The following is a 24,324-nucleotide window of genomic DNA, read 5'->3' as shown; positions in this document are numbered from 1 at the left end:
ATGTCAGGTTTTTTCACCCTCTCAAAAGCAAGTATAATGGAGCTGCAAAGTATACAGTATAGAGCACTCACCTCTTGCACATTGACACAAAGATCATCCCAATTCAGTTCCACCTCAACATACTTCGCATTCAATTATTTGCAGCAGTACTAGACCCTGCCCACTCAAATGCCTCAGACATCTATAATCTCTACCCACAGATCTCCCCACCCCAGTGAATATAAAACTAACACAACACATACATAATGATATTATCAGACAAATGCTAAACAACTGCTCTTAAGTCTTAGACATCCATCCATCTGAAATCACACTCCCTAGACTGTCACGTCTCTCTTTCTTGTATGTACATCCTTACATACGACAAACACAGATTCAACACAAACCAGGACCCTTCATGCCCACAGTAAAAAAATTACAATAAAGACACACAACAGTTTCTCCTCAGATGTCCCTCACAGATACACAAACATTGCAACACTTTATGACTTATGGTCCCAATTGGTGGATGTGACTGGCTTCCTGAGTGCATTGGGAGTTTCATGAAGATTAAAGGGAACCCTAGGGCAGGAAGTAAGTGGTGACTGAATTTAGGAAAGTGTGTGAAAGGAGAAAGTTGAGAGTAAATGTGAATAAGAGCAAGGTTATTAGGTTCAGCAGGGTTGAGGGACAAGTTAGGTGGGATGTAAGTTTGAATGGAGAAAAATTGGAGGAAGTAAAATGCTTTAGATATATGGGAATGAACTTAACATCGAGTGGAACCATGGAAGTGGAAGTGAGTCACAGGGTGGGGGAGGGTGCAAAGGTTCTGGGAGCGATGAAGAATGTGTGGAAAGAGAGAATGTTATTTCGGAGAGCATTATACATGACAGCTAGAGACATGAGTGTGAACAAATGTGGCCTTTGTTGTCTTTTCCTAACGCTACCTCGCGCACGTGCGCGGGGAGGGGGTTGTCATTTCATGTGTGGCGGGTTGGCAATGGGAATTAATAAAGGCAAGTATGAATTACGTACATGTGTATATATGTATATGTCTGTGTATGTATGTATATATGTATACGTTGAAATGTATACATATGTATATGTGCGTGTGTGGACGTTTATGTATATACATGTGTATGTGGGTGGGTTGGGCCATTCTTCTGTCTGTTTCCTTGCGCTACCTTCGCTAATGCAGGAGATAGCGACGCAGTATAATAAAAACAAATAACATACATACTTCAAAGCAAACATCAGATCCACACATCCTCTACCACTTATGAAACCACACTGCTCTTCCCCAATCAGATGCTCTGTACATGCCTTCACCCTCTCAGTCAATACCCTCCCATATGATCTCCAGGAATACTCAACAAACTTTTACCTCTGTAATTTGAGCACTCACTTTTATCCCCTTTGCCTTTGTACAATGGCACTATGCAAGCATTCCCCCACTCCCCTTATGTTACATTTGTAACACCAGGAAAGCAGATAGAAAAGGCCACATTCGTTCACACTTAGTCTCTAGCTGTCATGTGTAATGCACGAAAAGTCTTTAGCTGTCATGTGTAATGCACGAAAACCACAGCTCTCTGTCCACATCCAGGCCCTACAGACCTTTCCATGGTTTATCCCAGACATTTCACATGCCCTGGTTCAGTCCATTGATAGCACTTCAACCTTGGTATACCACATCGTTCCAATTCACTCCATTCCTTGCACACCTCTCACCCTCCTGTATTTTCAGGCCCTGATTGCTCAAAATCTTTTTCGCTCCCTCATTCCACCTCCAATTTGGTCTCCCGCTTCTCCTTCTTCCCTCCACCTATGACACATATATCCTCTTAGTCAATCTTAACTCACTCATTCTCTCCATATGTCCAATCCACTTCAACACACCCTCTTCTGCTCTCTCAACCACACTCTTTTTATTTCCACACATCTCTCTTACCCTTTCATTACTTTTTTGATCCAACCACCTCACTCCATGTATTGTCCTCAAACATTTCATTTCCAACATATCCACCCTCCTCTGTACAACCCTATGTATAGCCCATGCCTTGCAACCATATAGAATTGTTGGAACTACTATTCCTTCAAAAATACCCATTTTTGCTCTCCGAGATAACGATATCTTCTTCCACACATTCTTCATCACTCCCTGAACTTTTGCCCCCTCCCCACCCTATGACTTACTTCCTCTTCCATGGTTCCATTTGCTGCTAAGTTCACTCCCAAGTATCTAAAACACTTTACTTCTTCCAATTTTTTTCCATTTGAATTTACATCCCAATTAACTTGTCCCTCAAGCCTACAGAGCCTAATAACCTTGCTCTTATTCACACTTACTCTCAACTTTCTCCTTTCACACACTTTTCCAAACTCAGTCATCAACCTCTGCAGTTTCTCACTCGAATCAGCCACCTGAGTTGTATCATCAGCGAACAGCAACTGAGTCACTTTCCAGGCCCTCTCATCCCCAACAGATTGCATACTCACCCCTCTCTCCAAAACTCTAGCACTTACCTCCCTGACCACCCCATCTATAAACAAATTCAACAACCATGGGGACATCACACACCTCTGCTGCAGACCACCCTTCACTGGGATCCAGTCGCTCTCCTCTCATCCTACTCATACACATGCCTAAAATCCTTGTTAAAAATTTTTCACTGCTTCTGGCAGCTTACCTCCCACACCATATACTTTTAAGACTTTCCACAAAGCATCTCTATCACCCCTATCTTATGCTTACTCCAGATCTATAAATGCTACATATAAATCCATATGTTTTTCTAAGTATTTCTCACACACATTCTTCAAAGCAAACACCTGATCCACACATCCTCTATCACTTCTGATACCACTTCTAATGTTCTGTCAATGCCTTCACCCTTTCAATCTATACCCTCCCATATAATTTTCCAGGAATACTCAACAGACTTATACCTCTGTAATTTGATCACTCATCTTTATCCCCTTTGCCTTTGTACAATGGCACTATACATGCATTCTGCCAATTCTCTGGCAATTCACCATGATCTGTACATAAATTGAATAACCTTACCAACCAATCAGCTACACAATGACTCCCTTTCTTAATAAAATCAACTGTAATACGATCCACTGCCACTGCCTTGCCAGATTTCATTTTCTGCAAGGCTTTCACCACCTCTTCTCTCTACACCAAACCACTCTCCCTGACTCTCTCACATTGCGCACCACTCCTGGGGTAGGGGTGAAAGAATTCTACCTCCTTATTCCCTGCTTGTCATAGAAGGCAACTAAAGGGGTGGGAGTTTCTAGATGAGGAAACAGATGAAGGAGTCAGGCAGGGAGTGCTCATCTTCTATGAAGGCTCAGGCTGTGATGTCTAAATGTGTGTGTATGTAACCAAGATGAGAAGAAGGGAGAGATAGGTAGTATGTTTGAGGGAAGGAACTTGGATTTCTGGTTCTGAATGAAACAAAGCTCAAGGGTAAAGGGGAAGAATGGTTTGGAAATGCCTCAGGAATAAAGTCAGGGATTTGTAAGAGGACAACAACTAAGGAAGGAGTAGCGCTACCCCAAAAACAGGAATTGTGGTAGTGTTTGAAAGAGTGTAAGGGAGTAAATTGTAGATTGATGTGGGTAAAACTGAAAGTGGATGGCAAGAGATGGGTGATTCTTAGTGTTTATGCACCTGGCCATGAGAAGAAAGTCATGGTAGACAAGTGTTTCACGAGCAGATGAATGGGTGTGTCAGCAGTTTTGATATAGAGGCTGGTTATTTGTGATGGGTGCTTTAAATGCAAAGGTAAATGATGTGACAGTCGAGGGTGTTATTGGGGCACATATGGTGTTCATTGTTATTAGTGAAAATGGTTGAAAAAGAGGGCAAAAGAGAATTGGATGAATGAGTTCGTAAACTTTAGGGAAAATATGAGAATGTTTTGGAAGAAGGTAAATAATGGGTGAAAGACAGGAGAACAGATGGTAACATCGGCGAAGGGGGTAAAGGGGGAAGTGATAACAGGTAGTGATGAGATGAGGTGGAAAGAGTTTCTGTTTTGAAGGATTGCAAAATGTATTCGATGATAGCGTGGCAGATGTAGTGTGTTTTGGTTGGTGGCTTATGTGAAGTGAGAGAGCCATGGAGGGCTGTTTGATGATGAGACAAGAAGTGGTGAAAAGCATTGCATAAGATCAAATGCAGCAAGATGGTAGGAGTGGATGGTATTGCAGTTGAATTCATGAATAAAGGGAGTGACTGTGTTGTTGAGTAAGGATTTTCACTGTATGTATGGCTCATGGTGAAGTGCCCGAAGATTGGTGGAATGCATGTCTGGTCCCATTGTATAAAGGCAAGGAGGAATAAAGGTGAGTGTTCAAACTAGGGGTATTAAGTTTGTTTAATATACCGGGTAAGTTGTATGGGAAGATATTGATTGAGAGGGTGAATGCTTGAACAGAGCATCAGATAGGAGAGAAGCTGTGTGGGTTCAGAAGTGGTAGAGGCTGTGTAGATCAGTTTTTTGCTTTAAAGAATGTGTTTGAGAGATACTTAGATCAGATGGATTTTTATGTACTGTGTTTGGATCTAGAGAAGGCATATGATAGGGTTGATAGAGATGCTTTATGGAAGATCTAAAGAATATATGTGTTGGAGGAAAGCTGTTAGAAGCAGTAAAAAGTTATTATCAAGGGTATAAATAAATGTGTATGATTAGAGAGAGAGTGAAAGATTCCAAGTGAAGGTCAGTTTGGAGCAGGAGTGTGTATTGTCATGATGGTTGTTCAGTTTGTTTATAGATGGGGTGGTGAGGGAGGTAAATGCAAGAGTCTTGGAGAGTGGGGTGAGTATACAGTTTGTTGGAGGGGGATGACAGGGCCTGAAAAGTGAGTCAATTGTTGTTTTCTGATGACACACCACTGGTGGTAGATTTAAGTGAGAAACTGCCTAAATGGGTGTCTGAGTTTGGAAGTGTGTGAAAAGAGAAAGTTGAGAGTGAATGTGAATGAAGTAAGGTTATTAGGTTCAGCAGGGTTGAGGGACATGTTAGTGGTGGCATAAGTTTGAATGGAGAAAAAGTGGAGGAAGTGAAGTGTTAATGATATCTGGGAGTGGACTTAGCCACGAATGGAAGAATGGAAATGAGTCATAGGGTAGTGGAGGGGGCAAAGGTTGTGGGAGCACTGAAGAATATGTGGAGAAAACATTTTATGGGAGGCAAAGATATCCATGTTTGAAGGAATGTTAGTCCCAGCAATATTATATGGATGTGACACATGAGCTGTAGATGAGGCTGAGCAAAGGAAGGTGAATGTGTTGGAAATGAAATGTTTGAGGACAATATGTGGTATAAAATGGTTTGATCAAGTAAGTAATAAGATTGTAAGAGAGGTGTGTTGTAATAAAAAGAGTGTGGTTCAAGGAGCTGAAGAGGATGTGCTAAAATGGTTTGGACATATGGAGAGAATGAGTGAGGAAATGTCAACAAAGAGAATATATTTGTCAGAAGTGGAGGGAACAAGGACAACGGGGAAACCAGATTGGAGATGCAAGGATGGAGTGAAAAATATTTTGAGCAGTTGGGGACTCATCATGCTGAAGGGTGAAAGGTGTGCATGGGATAGAGTGAATTGGAATGATATGGTATGCTGGGGTCGATGTCTTGCTGGTGGACTGAACCAGGGCATGTGAAGCATTTGGAGTAAACCATAAAAAGGTCTGTGGGGCTTGGTTGTGGATGGTGAGCTGTTATTTCAGAGCATTACACATGACAGCTAGAGACTGAGTGTAAATAAAAGTGGTCTTTTGTCTGTTTTCCTGGCACTACCTTGCTGAAGCAGGGGGTAGCGATGCTGTTTCCTGTGGGGTGGAGTAGTGTCAGGAATGGATAAAGGCAAGCAAGTATGAATATGCAGGTATATATATGTATATGTCTGTGTATGTGTATGTTGATATGTGCGTGTATGGGTGTTTATGTACATATATGTGTATATGAGTGGATAGGCCATATTTCGTCTGTTTCCTGGTGCTCCCTCACTGACACGGGAAGTGGCGATCAAGTATAATGAATAGATGAAATATATATATAAACTTGTTTGATATTTCCTTTGTGAGCAAGGAAGTGTCCAGAATAGATGACTGAGATCATTTATGACATGCAGGAGATATGAAGGCAGTGTTCTTTCCCCTTTGTCACTAGGTATATATACTTATATAGGTGTTACTGGGTGTAGGGCTCTGATTTCTTTGCATTGCACATGAGAGCTGAAGGATGAATGTGAACGAATGTGGCCATTCTTCATCCATTGGTAGTGCTCCCTCGCTATTGTGAGAAATAGTGAAAAAGTTTTGAAAATTGTGTTACTGGACTCTGCTTGCTTAAGGTTACACAGTGAGTGAAAGTTCACCTTTGGCAAGGTTATACCTTTAGAAATAGTCTTGTTAAAGAACTTCTCACTCCAAAGAAGTCTACATTTTCCAGCTGCTGGAGGTAGTGCAGCCGTAGACTTCAGAAGCCTATAGAAGGTCCTGGGTAACGCCAGGACTCATTCATTGTGACAGATCCTGGGATGATTATAGATAGATGAAGTATATGTAAATATGTTGTTATTCTCTGCCTGTTTGAGGTTACACTGCAAGTGAAAAGTCACCTTTGTCGAGGCTGTATCTGTAGGCATGAATTCTTGTAAAACAGGTTGAGGAGAGAAAAACTGCTATATAGGAAACTCCATTGTAGAGCTAGAGGTGTTTGAAGGTGAAGCCTTTGTGAGTGACTCTGCCTTAGTGACTAGTTATGAAGTGGCTCATCATTTCTTATCATTGTTTTAGAGGATGGTGTAAGGTATCTTTTGTGTGAGAGTGTGTTGGGTGATGGTGCTGCATGCTTTGTTGGTTTCTATTTTTACTAATATTGTGTGTAAGTGGGTTATGGTAGTTTGAAACTAGGATGTGTTGTGCAAGGATTGTATGCAGTGTGGTTGTAGATTGATTTAGTCTAAAGCTGTGCTTTGTATGTGAGAGTGGGATATTCTGGTTGATTCTGTCATGGATTGTTTTTCAAGGAGTTTAGATAAGAAGGTAGTTATGACATAGGGAAGTAGGAGTTGTGTAGTTTGGAGGGTTTCAGTATGGGTACTGTGTTGGCATGCTGTCAAAAATTTTGTATTTTTTCTTTGAACCAGGAGTGGTTGAAGATACGTGAGAGTTCTTGGATTGCAGTTGAGCCAAAATTTTTATGTGAAAATCTTCTGTTGTCAGGGCCTATTTCAGGGAAGTTCTTTTAAGGTTTCAATTACATTGAGTGTAAGTGGGAGTGATGGGGGTCAGCAATCGTTTCTGAATAGATTTTACAGTGTTTTTTCTTTATTGGCCTTCCTCTTTCAGGAGTTTGGTTGGTTTGTGACTGATTTTTGAGAGATGATTCATGAATGTGTATGTGCTCGTCAAGAACAGAGATGCTGTTGATTTTGGTCAGACAAGGTTCATTTGTGGAGACTGGTGTGATACATAAGATTAGGATAAAGATACAGTAATATTCACATATATTCACATATATTGGTGCAATTATTTTTTATTTTTCAGGACTTGAAGCAAGAGTGTGTGAGATGCAGGACAACTATGATCAAATGGAAGGACTTAATGCTCAAGAAATGGCAAAGATCAAACATATGGTCAGTACAGTTTATGTTGGAGAATTAGTTTGACTATGTAATCAACCAAAACTATTATCTTTTGATTTCTTCTTTACAAAGGGTGGCAGTCTCCTTTATAGGAAGGGTTAGCTTGATCTAGGGTCTTTGACATTACAGAAGATATTCATCTCTGTTGGTAATACCCTTATTCATGCTTAAATGGCAGTTAGCTGTTTTTAGACTTTAATGACTTTGGTTACATTCTGCGTCAGCCAGTTGACAGTGGTATATGTGGTATGGGGACACTGTCTAGTCTTTTGTAGTAATAAAGTATGATTTTTTTTTTATTGATACTGAATGTTTCATTGTTAACACTCATTTTGCTTGCTTCTTATATGCATAAGTAAGGTTTACATTACTTTTTTTTTTTTACTTACAGAGAGGGTCTTATAAGTATATGGAAGAACACTTACTTAGTAGAGGGTTACATATTATTTTAATCATTAAAATGAGGTGTGTACATAAATATCCATCCCCCTTTGACCATGTTTTATATAAAAAGACTGAAGCTAGCAGATGCTCATTTATAGGGCAAATGTGACTGTCCTCCAACCCAACTTGGGCTGTAATTTCAAGGTACCCTCATTCATTTTCACATGCTTAGTAGCACTGTGTGGACCTATCGACTGTTGTTTAATGTTAGCTTATGCTGTCTTCAGTTTCTGTTATGACCTTCAGTTATGGATAGGTATCCTTTGTCATTTATTGTAGGATTTTCCATGATACAAATTTTAAGTACTTCATTTTATTTTGAGACAACATGGAGACAGCACTGGCATCTGCTGCCACAGTATGGTCTTGCCTTTATACTTTGATTTAATGGGTTAGCCTTACCTGATTATTATTTCAACAGAAAAACTTAAAAAAAAAAGCATGAAAAGAAAAAATGTAAATTGATTTTGATTTATTGCATTTTTCTTTTTTGCTGTTTTTTTCCTGTTTATTTTTACATATGGTTAATGGCTTACTAATTTTTGTTTTATAACTAAATTTAGCAGAGGTACAGTGTATAGATCTAGGTTTTGAAGGTCTTACATGAGGCAGGGGATGATCTTGAACTGTGTTATAAGAGGCTGGGACATTTAATTCAACATGATGAGAGGTTTATTTCTATTTGGAACAATTCATCATAGGGTGCCCTCACGAATATAGTTTTTTATTTTGCTATAGCTGGTGTTACTGCATAACTATAATGTAGGTCAAGATCAGCTTGGTGTTTCTGCATAACTATAATGTAGATCAAGATCAGTTCATAATTCTATGGCAGCAGTAGGGGAGGTGAAAACAGTCCCCCTAAGGCCTGAGGTCTCATTTATCAAATAGTGTACCAGTAACATGCTAGAGAAACTGAGTTACAAAGTTTCTGTCCCATGGGATTTTTCTTGATAACTATCAATCTACTTATATCTCTGATGATCATTCCTCATAGGAGCTCCCATCAAGGGCTTTGTAAAGTATGTAGCTTCACCCTGATTACTTTCAAACGCCATTACTTTTCCTGGGGTTTACCTTCAATTGCCTATGCATAAACATGTCATAAAACACACTTACAACCTTCTGCAACTCCAACCTCAGCAAACAATGCAGTATCATCACAGACCCACTGGCTTTATACTCGCCACTATACCTCACCACCACACTCCATCTTTGCTCTCTCTTTCTCTAGTTCTTCTTTCATCTCTCTTATCAAAATGCTTGGTGACAATAAACACCTGCTTTACCTAAATTACTTGTATTGAAAACAGATTGTGTCGTAGGGGAAGGAGGCAATATCTGTCCATAACCATGAGGCAAACAGCTGATGTGATGAAGCATCTCTCCTTCCCCTCCTCCTTCTGACAATGAGGCCAAAATAATTTTCACTGCTGGCATCATACTTTTCATTCTTCCACACCTTCACAGAGATTATGTCTGCTTGATTCACAAGTGACTAAGATATTTGAGTCAAACTTAACTGATAAGTCCTGGTAGTGATTTTGGTTTTCTCTTATGGCTTGCATGACATGAAGTTGTTATACTGTATGCTTCACTATTGTGATGATTACTGGCCACTCAAGTGAAAATTTATGGACTAATGTATGGAAATGCCTTCTTAGATGCCAGTAGATGGATTCTAGATAATAGGACCCCAACTGCAGTACACTGATTTTTTTAAGATAAAACCGTACCGATAAGATACAGTCAACATACAAGGTAGAGCATCCCATTTATGAGATATCATTTAGGATTGATGGTCACTTTGTGCTACTTCACTTTTACACCATGATGTCACAGACATGGACAGGTTAGTCTGTGGTCACTGGGCCTTGTTAATAAGCATCTGCCAGCCTCATACATTATATATATAAGAATATCTTCATGGATACCTCTCCTTTTTAGGGGGTTTTAATTTGCTCTGAGCAAGTTTTCTCAAGTGTAATAGCACTTTGCCTGTAGTAGACATACAGTTTATCTTCCTTCAAAGATTACCTTTGCACTCCATTCTCTTACCCTTAGTTTCAAAATTTTTGATATAGAAAATCTGTACCATGAAAGTACAAAACTCCAGCATATGTAACTATTTACTGTATCATGAACCATAATGATAATGCTACTATTTTTATATTTTTGCTCACCAATCAGTAATGCTTCCATCCTCTTGCTTTCATGACAGTGAGCATCAATGTACAAATACACGAGAATTAATTTAGCAAGACTTAAAAAGTATTCTTTCACATGTAACAAGGGTCTTTATGTGCAGTATTGAATATTTGTATGTTTAGTTTCATGTGTTTATTCTTTCCAGTTGTTGAATACTAATAATGAACTGGAAGAAGTAAAGGCTGAGCTCAACAAAAAATCTGAAGTCCTTTCCAGTGCTGAGGCACGTCTTAGTTGGGCATCAGGTTTAGAAGAACGTATTGGGGTTTTAAATGAAGAGAAGACAGAGCTAGAAACTCAGGTAGCTGGTTTGAATCAAAAACTAAATGCTGCAAATGCCAGGTAAGGCCATTTTATAGGGTGTATATTAAACTAGATAAGTGGAATCAATAAGATTTTAGCTGCTGTATGATTTAGTCCGGTGTACATGCCATATCATAGATTTTCTCTTGAAGCCCTTTCCAGTGCTGAAGCATGTCTTAGTTAGGCATCAGTTTCAGAAGAATGTATTGGGGTTTAACATGGAGAAATTCACGTAGCTGGTTTGAATCAAAAACTAGATGCTGCAAATGTTAGGTAAGGCCAGTTTATAGGGCTTATTTTAAACAATAAGTGGAATCAAAATGAATTTAGTTGCTTTATGATTCGGACCAATCCATATGTCATATGAAAAATTTTTATTCATCAAGACTGTTTTTTAGATATTGTCAGTATTCGTCGTTCACTTGAATTATATTTTCATTTTTGTGGTAGGTTAGGCAATCAAATTGTTTTTATTTTTATTTATATTAAGGTTATTGCTTCTTTCTCTGCAGAATAGTGACTCATGCAACCCACATTTAATTGGTATAATTATCACATCTTTGCTTATATGATGCTTAAATGATTCTGCTTACTTATCAACATGTTCTCTGAATAATGTACAGTATTCATCATTTTTTTTTTATTATTATACTTTGACACTGTCTCTCACATTAGCAAGGTAGTGCAAGGAAACAGACGAAAGAATGGCCCATCCCACCCACATACACACGTATATACATAAATGCCCACACACGCACATATACGTACCTATACATTTCAACATATACATACATGTACGTATGTACAATGTACATATTCATACATGCCACCTTCATCTATGCCTGTCGCCACCCTGCCACACATGAAATGACACCCCCATACCCCTGCATGTGTGCGAGGTAGCTCCCTTTCCACATCTAGGCCCCACAAAACTTTCCATGGTTTACCCCAGATGCTTCACATGCCCTGGTTCAATCCATTGACAGCTCATCGACGCCGATATACCACATCGTTCCAATTCACTCTATTCCTTGCACGCCTTTCACCCTCCTGTATGTTCAGCCCCAATCACTCAAAATCTTTTTCACTCCATCCTTCCACCTCCAGTTTGGTCTCCCATTACTCGTTCCCTCCACCTCTGACACATATATCCTCTTGGTCAATCTTTCCTCACTCATTCTGTCCATGTTACCAAACCATTTCAATACACCCTATTCTGTTCTCTCAACCACTCTCTTTTTATTACCACACATCTCTCTTACCCTTTCATTACTTACTCGATCAAACCACTTCACACCACATATTGTTCTCAAACATCTCATTTCCAACACATCCACCCTCCTCCGCACAACCCTATCTATCACCCATGCCTCACAACCACATCACATTGTTGGAGCCACTATTCCTTCAAACATACCCTTTTTGCTCTCCAAAATAATTCTCACCTTCCACGCATTCTTCAACGCTCCCAGAACTTTTACCCCCTCACCCACCCTGTGACTCACTTCTGCTTCCATGGGTCCATCCGCTGCCAAATCCACTCCCAGATATCTAAAACACTTCACTTCCTCCAATTTTTCTCCATTCAAACTTACCTCCCAATTGACTTGTCTCTCAACCCTACTGTACGTAATAATCGTGTTCTTACTCACATTTACTCAGCTTTCTTCTTTCACACACTTTATCAAACTCAGTCACCAACTTCTGCATATCAAACTCAGTCACCAACTTCTGCAGTTTCTCACCCAAATCAGCCACCAGTGCTGTGTCATCAGCAAACAACAACTGACTCACTCCCTAATCCCTTTTATCCGCAATAGACTGCATACTTGCCCCTCTATCCAATACTCTTGCATTCACCTCCCTAACAACCCCATCCATAAACAAATTAAACAACCATGGAGACATCACACACCCCTGCCGCAAACTGACATTCACTGGGAACCACTCACTTTCCTCTCTTCCTACTTATACACATGCCTTACATCCTCGATAAAAACTTTTCACTGCTTCTAGCATCTTACCTCCCACACCTTATACTCTTAATACCTTCCACAGAGCATCTCTATCAACTCTGTCATATGCCTTCTCCAGATCCATAAGTGCTACATACAAATCCATCTGCTTTTCTAAGTATTTCTCACATACATTCTTTAAAGCAAACACCTGATCCACACATCATCTACCACTTCTGAAACCACACTGCTCCTCCCCAATCTGGTGCTCTGTACCTGCCTTGACCCTCTCGATCAATACCCTCCCATATGATTTCCCTGGAATGCTCAACAAACTTATCCCTCTGTAATTTGAACATTCACCTTTATCCCCTTTGCCTTTGCACAATGGCACTATACATGCATGCCACCAATCCTCAGGCACTTCACCATGGATCATACATGCATTGAATATCCTCACCAACTAGTCAACAACACAGTCACCCCCTTTTTTAGTAAATTCCACAACAATACCATCCAAACCCGCTGCCTTGCCGGCTTTCATCTTCTGCAAAGCTTTCACTACCTCTTCTCTGTTTACCACATCATTCTCCCCTGACTCTCACTTCGCACACCACCTCGACCAAAACACCTTATATCTGCCACTTTATTTATTACATCATGATCAAATCTATATTGTGCTTCCTTATTAGAGCAGTGTTGAAGCTCTCAAATGCCATACTTATGGAAAAATTTTGTGGTAGCCCCATAAGACTGAGATGATTGAGATACGACCTTGGACATAATCTCAAGTATTAATAGAACAAAGCAGCAAGTTGATTTTGATTCTGAAGGCTTTGTGATGCTCATGTCTCAGGGTTCTGATGAAACAAATGTATTTTAATTCTGTTATGTATTGAATTTAAAGTCGGAATAAGAATATAGAAAGAAGTGTCTAGTACTAGTACAAAATAGATTGAAAATTATGTGATATCACTTATATTTCCATTTCCTGAAATGCTAAGTGATTAATCTGTTAAGTATTTTTGACCTTGTGAGTGATATCAATAGTAATAAATCTGATGAGAGTTTTACCAGTAACTTTTTAATTTCTTGGTACATGAATAAGCATGAAATCTCTTTTAGATACACTGCTCTTGAAGAAACAAAGGTTGAGGAGATTCAGCACCTTCAAAATCGTGTGGTGACTTTAGAACAGAGACACTCACAGACTGCCCTTCAGGAAACTGACAAAGTGCAGGCTCTCATTAAGGAGGTCAGTATTGAAGATGTTGCATATATATCTGTTGACAGATACACAGATTAGAAAGATCTGTTTGTATTTTTCTGTACATATTCCCATGTATTTCATTAATTGCATTCATTAGTTAAACCTATTGAAACATTATGAGACTCATCTAGTGACAGCATGTGGTTGGTTGGTATACATGATTAGTTGGAAGTTTTGGGTTCCCATTCAGATAATGTTTTGAAACGTTTGAGCACAGTCACTATTCATGATTTGCAAACCTGACTGCTGAACATTTAACATGGAACAATGCAAAGCACCACTGAACAGTAAATGGTGAATTGGCAACTTGTTTCACGGGTATTAGGCCTGCTACTTGTACATAAGTTTCACAGACACGTGTAGATTGGCTCAACCTTTCCATTTTTTTCACCAGAATAAGAGAAGATAGTCGTGGCTTTGATTGTACACCTATATCTTGTTAAAGTTTGCTCAGATTGAATTTTGTGGAACACTCATATTTTCTAATTATGGGTTTACTTTTTTGATATTTCTTTTAATTATGAGTTTCCTTGTTTTGTATTTCAGAGAGAAAGTATGGAGCACTGTATGGAGGAGGCAAGGCAACAGCTAAACAATATTAAAGCATCTTGGAGTGACAAAATCATGGCTCTGGAGAATCAGATTCATCATCTAAATGCTAAGATTGCTGAAGACCAGGTTGGTGCTAAATTGCACATTTCCCTTAAGGGAAAACTAATGAGATAGATAAAAGAGGTAGGAGACATAAAGACAAAAATCCATGAACAAATGATAGAGAAGCACAGGTAGCCATGAAATGGTATGATAGCACTCTGTGTGTATGGATGGCTCACACATATCCATGGTTATGTATGATTATGTGTGTTCTTGTATGTCTTCACTACCTCCCAACATACTTCAGAATAACTGGAGTTCACTAGTTATGGAGACTATTACCAAGGCCACCCCTTTCAGAGAGTTCAAGAAGGGAACAGGTGTCAGAGATATAGATAAATAGATAGAACATGAAAGTGATGATGTACTGCACTTTTGTTTGCAAAATGCAGTTAGCTTGTCTTTGAACTGTGATGAGAGTTTTCCCAAAAGAAAGAAGAAAGAGAGAGGAGAGATTTATGTAAATATATCTTTCTAAACTTTGACTTTATGGTGATTTTACCATCCAGGCATGGACAGTACAGAGCTGCCATCAATTACATTTTTGCCATAGTTATTACTTTTTTTTGAGATAAAGATGCCAGTGCAATTTTTCTTAGTAAAATATGTTTTTTTGAAATTCTGGTCATATTTTTATGTATTGTACATGTATTTAGTATGTAATGTATGGGAAGGTCACAGGGATGAACTGTTCATTATATAATGTACGTTCTCATTGCAAATGCAAGTACTAATGCAGTGGACAAAATAAGTCAGACTTCAGTCAGCTTCTGACCATTTCATGGAAATGACTGCACAAGCTGAGAGAATTTTCAGTCTGGTAAGGAAAAACTCCAATGAAATTTGCCCAAATCTTAGTACACAAACATTATCAGATTTCCTCACACAGAAAGTCTATAGCTTTGCAAAAAAAAAAAAACAGTTGTCATCAGATAAATTTCAGTGACAGGCTTATGAAGACATGCAAACAGGCAGCCATTGCTTATAACAAGACATGCAAACAGGCAGCCATTGCTTATAACAAAAAAGCTCTTTAGCCAGGACTGAATATGTGTTGACGAACAAATATACATTAGAACCTCTGTTGACTTAGTTTAAGGACCAAAAATGAAACGCTACTGACTAGATACTTTGTTGGTTTTAAAGTGAACAGTTGTTGACTATCTACTTGTAGATAAACAAATGGAGATAACAGCATGAGCACTGGACGTCACAATTTCCTCTTATTGAAAGTGCAGCCTGTATTGCTCATGTTTGTAAGTTTCGTTTTGCTAAATTCCCTTTTTTACTCAATATTCCTCATTTTTGCCATGTGTTTTTTTCTTGTTTTTCTTTTTTTTTTTACAAGTTTGGCATCTCTGACATTATTTTATCTTTGCTATGCAAGCTCAGACCTGACTATCTCTGTACTGCCAAGATACATCCCGTTGTATCTGAACAGATCAAGTACAGATCAAGATTAAAAAATCCTTGCTTCTGAACACTTAAAATTCCCAAAATCCACCATCCAACATATTCAGAATTACTGCCATGTTGGATCAGAGTTTCTCGAGTTGACTGAGTTATAAACCATACACTGGTATAGCTTACACTACTGTTTTTTCTCTCTGAACATTAGCTAGTGGAGCATCATGCTTTCCATCAGTATTTTTCCCTTCATATTAATGAGGTAGCAACAGGAAAGACTGAGAAAGATAACCCATTTGCTTGCATTCACTTTCTAGTTGCCATGCATAATAAACCAAATCCAGAGCCCCTATCCTCAGCCAAGCCCTACAGACCTCTTTGTAGCTTCCCCAGACTACTTCATGTGGCTAGGTGCAGCCCATTCATGGTATGTCACCTTCCATGAACAATGTTCCTCCAGTTCATTTTATCCTTTGGATGCTGCATACCTTCATGCAATTTTAGGCCTCGGTAACTCATAAAGGCATCTTTCACTCTATTCCTCCATCTTGTCCTTGGTTTCTCCCTCATCCTTGTCCCTTCCTCTTCTCTCACATATGTCTCTCATAGTCTCTCCTCACTCATCTTGTTCACATGTCCAGACCATATCTATACACCATGCTCAGTCCTCTCAGAAAATGCTCTTCTTACTACTAAACTCTCACAGTGTCATTCCTTACTTGCTCAACCTTCCTCACACTGCATGTTGTCCTCAGCATTTTACTTCCAAAATATTCACCCTTTTCTGTACCTTTGTATTTAGGACCTACAACTCTTAAGCGTATAGATTTGTCAGGACTGCTATATTATTAGACATTACCATCTGTGTCATATGTTGTGTCTTGATTACACAAATTTTGACCTTTTCATGGCATCCAAAAAGCATACTAGTGAGAGTGGTGGGTGTAGCATTGCAAAAGGAAGCATACACCAGTTTAGTTTTTGCAGGTATTTGTTTCAGGAAAAGAGCATGTACAGTGAGACTTAATGGTGCCAGGGAGACGTAATGGTGCATGGGAAAATTTGCAACCTTGGAACCTCTGAGAGAAACCCATTTTCCCTCCTGATATAGAAAAGATGTGTAACTTAATCACCAGTTTTACCAAGATGATTTACACTGAAAAAGCACAAATTATTAGATACATTTATGAGATTATTTTGCCATAAAAAGTAGCCAGCTGTGTATTGAGAAGACATGATTTGAAATGAAATCAGTAAGAAAGGAGCTTCAAGTACTGCTGGGAGTTACAAAGGGGGTACATTGCTTCTTATGAAAAGAATGGTGACTAGTGACTGTGACAAATAAATTTTCTTTGCTGTTTATGGCAATTACAGTAGCAGGTTTAAGACACTTTTTTCACATTAGTGAGGTAGTATCAGGATCAAAAGAGGTAATGGCTTTATTTGCTCATATTCATTCTCTAGTTATGTGTAATGCACCAAAACCATAGCCCCCCTATACACAGCCAGGCTACACAGACCTTTATATGGTTCCCAAGCTTTTTCATATGCTATGGTTTGATTCATTAACAGCCTTCACCCCCAGTATACCGCATCACTCCAATTCAATCTATCCCATACACGTCATTCACCACTGTGCATGTTCAGGATCCAAGTATTAAAAGTCTTATGTAGTCCAACCTTCTATGACACATAGATCATTTTGGTATAATTTTCATGCAGAAGGAAGTGCTTTAGTTAAGTAAGCAAGTACAGTTATGATTGATATCATAGCTGCAGAATTTCTGTAAAATTGAGTTACTGTGTTATGTCATCAACCTTAGAGCTTCTGAAGAATTCTATTGACTACATGTGTAGGATTTGTTGTAAAGATGTCTCCTTTGAATGATTGGAATTGTTAGATTTATAGGTATGGATATGAGAACATTTGATTTGATATTTATCAAAATATTTGTCTCTAATTCTAGTCTGATCTTCAAGAATCTGAGGAAAAGTGTGAAATGCTCAAATCAGAAAACAGTGCCTTGAAAGAGGAGAACACAACCCTAAAGTCAGAAAGGACACAATTAGAAAATAATCTGCAAGCAGAAATTTCTCAGTTGAGGGAAGATATAGAAAGCCTGCATTGGCAATTAAACAACACAACCTCAGAGAAAGATGAACAACTAAAGACTCTTCAGGAGAAACTTGTGAGTTTAATTCATTTTATAGTAGTTTATGTCATTGATTTTCGTATATACAAAGATCTTATTGTTATTCTTAACCACAAGATCTCTTACAGAAAGGATTCTGGTATTACCCCAGGGTACAGAAAAAGCTGATGAAGCATAAAAGATATTTTGAAGGTTTTTAAATGTTTGATGTTAGAGTGGCAGATATAGGGTGTTTTGGTCGGGGTGGTGTTCGAAGTGAGAGGTCAGGGTGAATGGTTTGGTAAAGAGAGAAGCTGTAGTGAAAGCTTTGTGGAAGATGAAATCTGGCAAGGCGGCAGGTTTAGATGGTATTGCAGTGGAATTTATTAAAAAGGGGGGTAACTGTTGTTGATTGGTTAGTAAGGATATTCATTGTATGCATGGATCATGGTGAGGTGCCTGGGAATTGATGGAATGCATGCATAATGCCATTGTACAAAGGCAAAGGGGATAAAGGTGAGTGTTCAAACCACAGAGGCATAAGTTTGTTGAGTATTTCTAGGAAATTATATGGGATGGTATTGATTGAGAGAGGAAGGCATGTACAGAGCATCAGATTGGGGAAGAGCAGTGTGGTTTCAGAAGTGGTAGAGGATGTGTGGATCAGGTGTTTGCTTTGAAGAATGTATGTGAGAAATACTTAGAAAAACAGATGGATTTGTATGTAGCATTTATGGATCTGGAGAAGGCATATGATAGGGTTGATAGAGATGCTTTGTGGAAGGTCTTAAGTATGTATGGTGTTGGAGGTAAATTGTTAGAAGCAGTGAAAAGTTTTTACCAAGGATATAAGGCATGTGTAGGAAGAGAGGAGTGTGATTGGTTCCCAGTGAATGTCGGTCTGTGGCAGGGGTTTGATGATGTCCCAAAGGTTGTTTAATTTGTTTATAGGTGGGGTGGTTAGGGAGGTTAATGCAAGAGTTATAGAGAGAGGGGCGAGTATGCAGTTTGTTGTGGATGAGAAGGCCTGGGAAGTGAGTCATTTGTTGTTTGCCACTGATAATGCTGTAGTGACTGATTCAGGTGAGAAACTGCAGAGGTTGGTGACTGAGTTTGGAAAAGTGTGTGAAAGGAGAAAGGTGAGAGTAAATGTGAATAAGATCAAGGTTATTAGGTTCACTAGGATAGAGGGACAAGTTAATTGGGATGTAAGTTTGAATGGAGAGAAACTGGAGAAAGTGAAGTGTTTTAAATATCTGGGAGTGGATTTGGCAGCGGATGGAACCATGGAAGTGGAAGTGAGTCACAGGGTGAGGGAGGGGGCGAAGGTTCTGGGAGCAGTGAAGAATATATGGAAGGAGAGAGCATTATCTTGGAGAGCAAAACTGGATATGATTGAAGGAATAGTAGTTCCAACAATGTTATATGGTTGCAAGGCAACATGCAGGAGGATGAAAGGTGTCCAAGGAATAGAGTGAATTGGAACGATGTGGTATACCGGGGTCGACGTGCTGTCAGTGGATTGAGCCAGGGCATGTGAAGCGTCTGGGGTAAACCATGGAAAGTTTTGTGGGGCCTGGATGTGGAAAGGGAGCTGTGGTTTCGATGCGTTATACATGACAGCTAGAGACTGAGTGTGAACGAATGTTGCCTTCATTGTCTTTTCTTAGCACTACCTCGCGCACATGCTGGGGGAGGGGGTTGTCATTTCATGTGAGGCGGGGTGGCGACAGGAATTAATAAGGGCAGACAGCATGAATTGTGTACATGTGTATATATATGTATATGTCTGTGTGTGTATATATATGTATACGTTGAGATGTATGGGTATGTATATATCTTTTTCACTCAATCCTTCCACCTCCATTTTGGCCTCCCGCTTCTCCTTGTTCCCTCCACTTCTAACACATATATCCTATTTGTCAGTCTTTCCTCACTCATTCTCTCCATATGTCTAAACCATTTCAACAAGCCCTCTTCTCTCTCAACTACACTCTTTTTATTCCCACACATCTCTTTTACCCTTTCAATACTTACTCGATCAAACCACCTCACTCCAAGTATTATCCTCAAACAATTCATTTTCAACTCATCCACCCTCTTCTGTACGGTCCTATCTATAGCCCATGCCTTGCAGCCATATGATATTGTTGGAACTACTATTCCTTCAGACATATATATGTGCATTTAAGTAGATATTATATAGAAAGAGGGATGGAGCAGAAGATAATAATTTGTTTTCTTCTGCATTTGAGTCCAAAAGAAGTCTTTATGAATGTATTATTGTATTAGAATTGTGACAAGCAGTCAAGAAGAGTGGTACAGTATTAGGTCCCTTAACCCTTTTGTAACGAATTCATTTGGAGTGTTTTAATTCACCTGATATTTTTGAACATTAATCCATGCCTTTCCGCTCATTTTTAATCCACTTTTTTTTTTTCAGCTATAGCATTTTGTAATGTATTTTCTCGCCCATTTTTGGTAAATTTTTATTCTGATTTGTATTACAGACAGCAGAGGAAGAAAAGCATCAGTCATGTGCAAGTGTTCTGCAATCAAAACTAGAGAGTATAGCATCTTTAGAAGAAAAATGTATGGAAGTAGAATCGGAAATAACAGTAGTTAAGGGTAGTTTAACAAAAGTGCAGGATGATTTGCTTGTGGCACAAAATGAAAAGAAATCCCTCCAAGAAACTCTTCAGCAGGAAAGGACTACAATAGATGTTTTAGAAAATGGAAAGTCAGAAATTCAGGCTAAACTTGATATAGTGAATGGTGAAAAGGCAAGACTTTCTCAGAATTTAGATGAATACGTTGATAAAGTTAGTAGCCTCGAGGTGAATGTAAAGGCTTTTGAGGATGAAGTTGAAAAGAAGGCAATGAGAATAGCAGAGGTGGAGATGAAGCTTGAGGAAGCTGAGTGTGAAAGTACAGCACTGAAAGAACAGTTAAAAAATTCTGAAGAAGACTTTGTAAACAAAATTGAAGAATCAGACATAGTGAAGGGACTAAGGGAGACTGTGAAAACCTTAGAAGATGAACTAGTGGAAAAGAAACAAGTATGTATCATGTTTTATAGATTTTTTTTATATGATATGCCCTTTAGCATTTGTACATACTGAGTTCATTAAGAACTGGATGTATTTCTCTTTGCATAGGACTGCATTTTTTATCTTTTTTTTTTGTTAATCATTAATTTCCAGCCATTCTTTTTAAAGATCTTATTTGTGCTCCATCCCTAAGTTCATATACCATAAACATTCATATTTTCATATTTAGAGAAGGTTCAGAGGACAGCAACAAGAATGATAGCATGATTAATAGATCTGAATTAGAGTGAGAGGGTAGAGGACATAAATTTGTCCACCATGGAAGAGAGAAGAGTAAGGAATGCCTTGACCTCAACCTTTAAGCATATGGCTGCGACATATGCGTACTCTGGTCTGCTTGACAGGATTCAACCTGTCAGCAGACTGGCAGTGATATATGATTCCTTATCTATTTGTATCACTAGCAGTGTAGCAACACAGCTGGAAAAATATCACACCACAGTTGCTCATAAATTCTCAAAGTTTAATTGTGTCATTAGGGCAGGAAACCAGTTTTACAGGGCTGTTAATCTTATGATAAATGAAACAGTATCTGTCATATTGGTTTTTATATTTGGATGAAAAAAGTTATTTCTTTTCATAGATATAATTTTTTTTTCTTTTAATACGTCAGCCATTTCCCATGTTAGCAAGATAGGGTCAGGAACAGACGAAGAATGATCTAAATGATATGTAAATGAATAATGTGTATAACATCTTCAAGTAAGTATATTATGTATATTGTATGTATAGGATGTGTGAAATTGCAGATGAAAAAAAATTAAAGTGGATAATGTGTTTAGGTATGAGGAGAATGAATTTTTACCAAAACTCAGTTATCTTTGTTAATTTATTTCTTTATGATTACCTGAGGACCTGTTTCTGTGAAGGAGTTCTGGTGTTACACAGGACCTTTCTAAAGGCTCCTACACCCCAGAGTTGCACTGCTTCCAGTAACAGGGAAATACAGACTCCTTTGGAGTAAGAAGCTCTTTGATGAGACTGTATTGCAAATGATGCAGCCTCTCCAAAGGTGATTTGTGATTTTTCACTTGTGGTGACTAACATTCTTGATCATAGTTTACATATGTAATGAGGAGTAACCATGCTGTAAGCCAGGGCAACTCAGCACCCTTCCACGCTATTATAAAGGAAAGTATATTCCTTTATTGGGTATATCCTCCAATAATATATGATACAAAGATAGTCTGTTAAGGATTTTTATTTTGTTTTGTAATGTGTGAGCATCAATTCAGATGAATGCCGCAGTTTAGAGGTTAAACTTTTAAACCAGTTTGATTATCACACCAGTGAACAACCATTCAAAAAGTGCAGACATGGCAACCAGAGGCCATTACTTAAAATTTTGACAAGAAACTTGTTGGAAAAGATATAAAGAAGTATGTTTGTGTTATTAGATTTTATTAAATGGAATAAACTAAGCTATTAGATTATGAAAGTGGTGAGTTCTGTAATGCATCCACTTTTTCTGAAACAATTTACATTATATGTTATATTTTTATATTATGATTTGTATTACTGCATATGGTATGCAGGATTAACATTACTTAGATTACTGTGCAGAAACAGCCAAATGCACCTCAGTCAGAAGTATTTAGACACCCCACCCCAGTACCACCCAAAGATCCAGATGAGTTGGTAACTTGGATTTCAGTTTACTGTATTCTGCAACTTCCTACTTTACAACAGATAGCTTATGAATAATCTTGCTTGCTTACATGTTGCAATACCATACCAAATTTTCCCTATATGAGTCAGTAATGAAATACAGATATTCATCCATGAAGTGAACATTTTTAATTGGATCTTTTTATTTTGTTCATGTATTATCTTGTTCCAGTACATTGTTAAGAAAGGTAGAAGTAGTAGTTAGGAACATTAGATAGAAGTAGGTAGGAGCCTTTGCAAACAGTGACCCTCTGCTGGTGGCCTTTTAAGGGTGAGGCACTAAAGGCTAAGAAGCGGCACTGGAGTTCACTGGTTGTAGAGACTCTAATAATGCCTTAGCCACCCAACTGAGGGTGTTCCTGAAGGGAACAGGTGTCAGAGATATAGATAGATAGATAGATAGATAGACTATGTTGTTATAGGCTTTATTTGAAATATCTAATATTCATCATTAAACATGAAATACAAATCTTGTGTGCTGTAGGCTTTATCTAGATTATCCTTTAATATTGATTGTTAATCGTAGAATACAAAACTTGTCTTATATTGATTGCTTCTGCAAAATAATTTTTAGGCACTGAAAGTTCAAGGACAGAGGCTAGCAGATATGAAGAAGACCATTCAAAGAGAGCTAAAGCTGACAGCAGATTCACCAGATTCAACTGTGGATTCTCGTGTTGACTCCAGACCTCGAGACTCATCACCCACAACAAATGGTCTGTATGAAATATATGTGTATATATTATTATTATACAACTCCAAGACCCTTGGTGTTGAGCACAGGAGCAGGGAAATGATGGAAGGCCCACCCTACTCTGCTCTGTCTATCTCTTGCCTTGCTGAAGATGACATTTTACTTGTTGTGTAACCACTATTAGGTGGAGCTGACCACTCCCTTTGGGCAGAACCATAGGTCATAAAGTGTGATGGTGGTTTGTTTGTGTCTTTGTGGGAAGAGATCACAACAGATGCACAATATTTTCAGTCTTCATTGTGGTAATTTAATCATGGGCAAGTCATTTAAAAAGGTTAAGGTTTGACAAATGTTGGAGCCTGTAGCAAAATGCAAGGTAAACAAAATTTAAGGCAGATGGTAAAAAGGGTAAGAGAGGTTTCATTCACCATTAAATAGATACCTATGTTTCATTACATGCAGGTGGGTTATTGGCCTGCAGATTTGTGATCATTACCCACCCTTAGATGGGTTATAGGTATGTGTCTGTATGATTGCACATTATCCTAATACAGAAAGAAGTGATTGACCTTCAGAAGTTATTTTTTGTATTGCAAGGTTTTGAGTTCTTTTGATGTTGATCCACATGAATATGTTATTTGATTTTCTTCGTGCTAGAAATTAAGAATGTTAGTTTTTTTTTTTTTTTTCTTTTTTTGCTTTGTCGCTGTCTCCCGCGTTTGCAAGGTAGCGCAAGGAAACAGACGAAAGAAATGGCCCAACCCACCCCCATACACATGTATATACATACGTCCACACATGCAAAATATACATACCTACACAGCTTTCC

General features: G+C 38.6%; 1 protein-coding gene across 2 annotated transcripts in view; it reads left to right on the top strand.

Moving 5' to 3' along the window:
* Positions 1-24,324, top strand: part of LOC139766015 (golgin subfamily A member 1-like) — a 60,989-nt gene that overhangs the window by 22,932 nt on the left and 13,733 nt on the right. For both annotated transcript variants that reach the window (XM_071694104.1, XM_071694103.1), the window contains exons 5-11: positions 7,553-7,641; positions 10,448-10,644; positions 13,686-13,815; positions 14,377-14,508; positions 17,859-18,080; positions 20,534-21,082; positions 23,376-23,517. In XM_071694104.1, coding sequence (XP_071550205.1) covers positions 7,553-7,641; positions 10,448-10,644; positions 13,686-13,815; positions 14,377-14,508; positions 17,859-18,080; positions 20,534-21,082; positions 23,376-23,517 — 1,461 coding nt within the window. The remainder of the gene's footprint in view (positions 1-7,552; positions 7,642-10,447; positions 10,645-13,685; positions 13,816-14,376; positions 14,509-17,858; positions 18,081-20,533; positions 21,083-23,375; positions 23,518-24,324) is intronic.

This window comes from Panulirus ornatus, chromosome 56 (genome assembly GCF_036320965.1).
Source record: "Panulirus ornatus isolate Po-2019 chromosome 56, ASM3632096v1, whole genome shotgun sequence".
In the NCBI taxonomy this organism is placed as follows: domain Eukaryota; kingdom Metazoa; phylum Arthropoda; class Malacostraca; order Decapoda; family Palinuridae; genus Panulirus; species Panulirus ornatus.
This window is presented reverse-complemented; position numbering and strand designations above follow the sequence as displayed.